The following is a 3305-nucleotide window of genomic DNA, read 5'->3' as shown; positions in this document are numbered from 1 at the left end:
CACATCACTGGCATTCCTTCGCTCCCACAGTTCTCAGCCTCGCCCCACTCAAGTACATATAGTTAATTTATATAAACATCACATTCAGATCTTGGTTAAATGTTAGTTAACAAAAAGCACATGCTATTATAACTATCAAAGAGACTGTCAATATATACTTGCATATAGGGCTGGCCGATATATCGAATGCTTTTGTCACGCGCATTTCATCAGTAAAGCCGGTTCTCTGATTACCGCTAAATCGCCATCACCTGCTTTCAAATGGAGCGGCATTTAATAGACAGAGCCGTAGTTCACTGACAAGCCACGCAATATCGCGTTCATTATCGAAGGCGATTCATCTGCGATATGAACGTGATATTGTGTGGCTTGTCAGTTAACTACGGCTCTGTCTATTAAATGCCGCTCCATTTGAAAGCAGGTGATGGCGATTTAGCGGTAATCAGGGAACCTTGCTACAATTTTGAGTTCACACAACTTTTTTTCTGTTAAGTACAATGAACTTTTATTATTATTTGAGTGAAACAAACTAATTTCATTTAATTAATTTCACTGTTCAGTTTTACAGTGCACTTGTCATCATGACCAACTCTTCTAAATTAGCGTAACAAAACATTAATCACTACTAAATCTCCCTTACCATTAATCTTGCACAAAAAACATTATATAACACTTGATTTTAGCATTTACTTTTCCTTTCGAGTGCCATGGGCAAAACTTTAGTTTACTTGAAATATGTCAGTGCTGTGAACTCAAAAGTAAAAGAAAGTTTTAAATACTCATAACAGTTAATTTAACTGAACTAATTTGTTTAATTTAAGTTTGTCCTTCTCAAACGAATTAAGTATTTTGAGGGTTAGGGTTTACAGTGTTCCGCCAGAGGCGGAGCGTTAGCATTAGCCGTTACGCTTTTTTGGCTAAAGGCTGCAGGCTTGTGTTCCAGTGGCTTTGATGTTGCGCACCGGTTTGAGCTTGAACGTACCCCACAAGCATTGCCTTGACGGATCAATGCTGCAGATTTTGATGACATAACTACGGAGCCTCGAATGTCATGAATTAGCTAAATGTGATATCATTGGAAAGCCGAGAATCTGCTCTTTTGAACCTCTTTAAAATATACAGATTGCATTATTGGTTCAAAGGTTATTAAACATTTTAGAAAAATCTTTATTTTTGGCCGCCGTCCCGGTTTTTAAGGGTTAATAGGAGACATCTGCATCCTACTAGTCCTACTAGTGATGTTTTTGCTCAGCCAATGCATTAATTTTTAAAAATATGCAAAATTACTTTACTTTAAATATGTTTGGATAAATTGCCTGTTGTTTTCATTACAGAACTCTACTTTCTGTTTAGTTCTGACATGGAGAAATCAACTGATGTACCAGATTATAACTACAGTGATTACAGTGATATTGTAAATGATCTTCAAAATCACACAAACAACATTCCTGTGGATGTACATGCTGGATACTGCAAGGAAGCAGCATGTGTAATCACAGTTATTCTTAATGTGATCATATTCCTTCTTGGCATCGTTGGAAATGGTGCGGTGATCTGGATTACTGGTTTTAAGATGAAGAAGTCAGTGAACACCACCTGGTACCTGAGCCTGGCTTTGTCTGACTTCATTTTCTGCGCTACTCTCCCTTTCATCATTAGCAGAATAGTGATGGACGACTGGATCTTTGGGCTCTTCATGTGCAAGTTCACCTCTTTTGTTATGACCATCAATATGTACAGCAGCATTTTCATCCTGGTCATCATTAGTGTGGATCGCTGCATCACAGTCAAGTTTCCTGTCTGGGCCCAAAATCAACGCACTATAAAGAAAGCTTCTGTAGTTGTTATGATAGCTTGGTTCGTGTCGGCTATGCTTAGCATTCCACCTGCCAAATTTAGAGATATTATCCATGAGTTATCAACGGTCAAATGTTATACCGACTATAAAGGTTACCACAGAACCATTGTGTTCACACGCTTTACTTTTGGGTTTTTAATTCCGCTCCTGACCATTTCCACCTGTTACTCCGTCCTGATCTGTAAACTTAGAGCAAACCAAGTTTCCAAATTCACCAAGCCCTACAAGATAATGACTTTACTGATTACAACTTATTTTGTCTGTTGGTTGCCATTTCACATTATTTGTATTCTAGAGGTGGGCAAAACTGAGCATGATCCTGTCTTTAACACGGCCCAACAAATATCTGCAGCCCTTGCCACTGCAAACAGCTTTATAAACCCATTCCTCTATGCATTCATGGCCAAGGATTTGAAGAAGAAATGCTATTCCTTCCTGTCAAAGATTGAGAGTGCCATTAATGAGGAGGTCTGAAGCATTTTCCAAAGAACTTCCATTAACGATTCTGTGGATAACAGACTGCTGTCTAAAATTTTAAAACAATTCTTGAACAAAAGAAATTTCTCTTTATTCTCTTCCACATCAGACTGGAGAATGCTGGCCTATAAAAGATGGAACATTAACAAGTTGTACAATTGTTTGTTGCATGTAACACAGCTGAAATATCTAGAATAAATCAATGTAAATAGATAAAATAAAAGCTAATTTCTACAAAAGTTTTGTATATTAAAATGCCATTTTGCGCAATGATTTTGCAGAATTTACTGATTTTATCTTATAATTTGTGCATGTTACTGATCAACACATCGCAGATACATAAATATATGGATATTTATGTAAAAAAAAGTTAAACGCTCTCTCTCTCTCTCTCAAATAATTTGGGGTTTTGAATTTACTGACGATTTTATGCATTGAGCATCATTTGAGCAAGATCAACAAATCTTGTTACGCTCCACATGTCTCTCTCTGTTTTGCTAAAATATACATTAAAAATATACAAAATCTTGTTTTAACAGTTTCTCAAGTGTTGGTAATTTTCTTAATTATATGATAGGCCGATAAGTAATTAAATCCATACACAATATATTCAGAAAGACGCTTCAGCTTTATTCCATTTTTATATGGCAAGCATGATGAGATACTTCCTGTTTTTTACTACCTGCGTATAAGCTTTACAAACATGTATTTGCATTTATCTGATAAGATGTTTTTCATGGAATCTCTTTAACGTGTTGTTGCATTTACCTTTATTATTTTTATTTTTTATTTGCAGTTTTCATTACTAAATTAGTCAGGGATGCAAACAGCAACTCAAATGGCCATAACATAACAAAATATACAAATCTATGAAAATAACTAAAAATCAAGCTGTTATGGTGTCCATATTCTGTTCAATCATCATCATTAGTCAAAATAACCAGTCAAAAAGATTCACAAATTCCCTTTT

At 35.8% G+C, this 3305-nt stretch overlaps 1 protein-coding gene across 1 annotated transcript; it reads left to right on the top strand.

Moving 5' to 3' along the window:
• The first annotated feature begins 961 nt into the window (after window positions 1–961).
• LOC137034525 (chemerin-like receptor 1) lies at window positions 962–2748 on the top strand. Its single transcript, XM_067407527.1, has one exon. The coding sequence runs from the start codon at window positions 1361–1363 to the stop codon at window positions 2330–2332; it is 972 nt and encodes a 323-aa protein (XP_067263628.1). The 5' UTR covers window positions 962–1360; the 3' UTR covers window positions 2333–2748.
• The last annotated feature ends 557 nt before the right edge of the window (window positions 2749–3305 follow it).

The sequence above is a fragment of the Chanodichthys erythropterus genome, chromosome 13 (assembly GCF_024489055.1).
Source record: "Chanodichthys erythropterus isolate Z2021 chromosome 13, ASM2448905v1, whole genome shotgun sequence".
Lineage (NCBI taxonomy): Eukaryota > Metazoa > Chordata > Actinopteri > Cypriniformes > Xenocyprididae > Chanodichthys > Chanodichthys erythropterus.
Note: the sequence above shows the minus strand (reverse complement) of the source record. Positions and strands in the feature narration are given on the sequence as shown.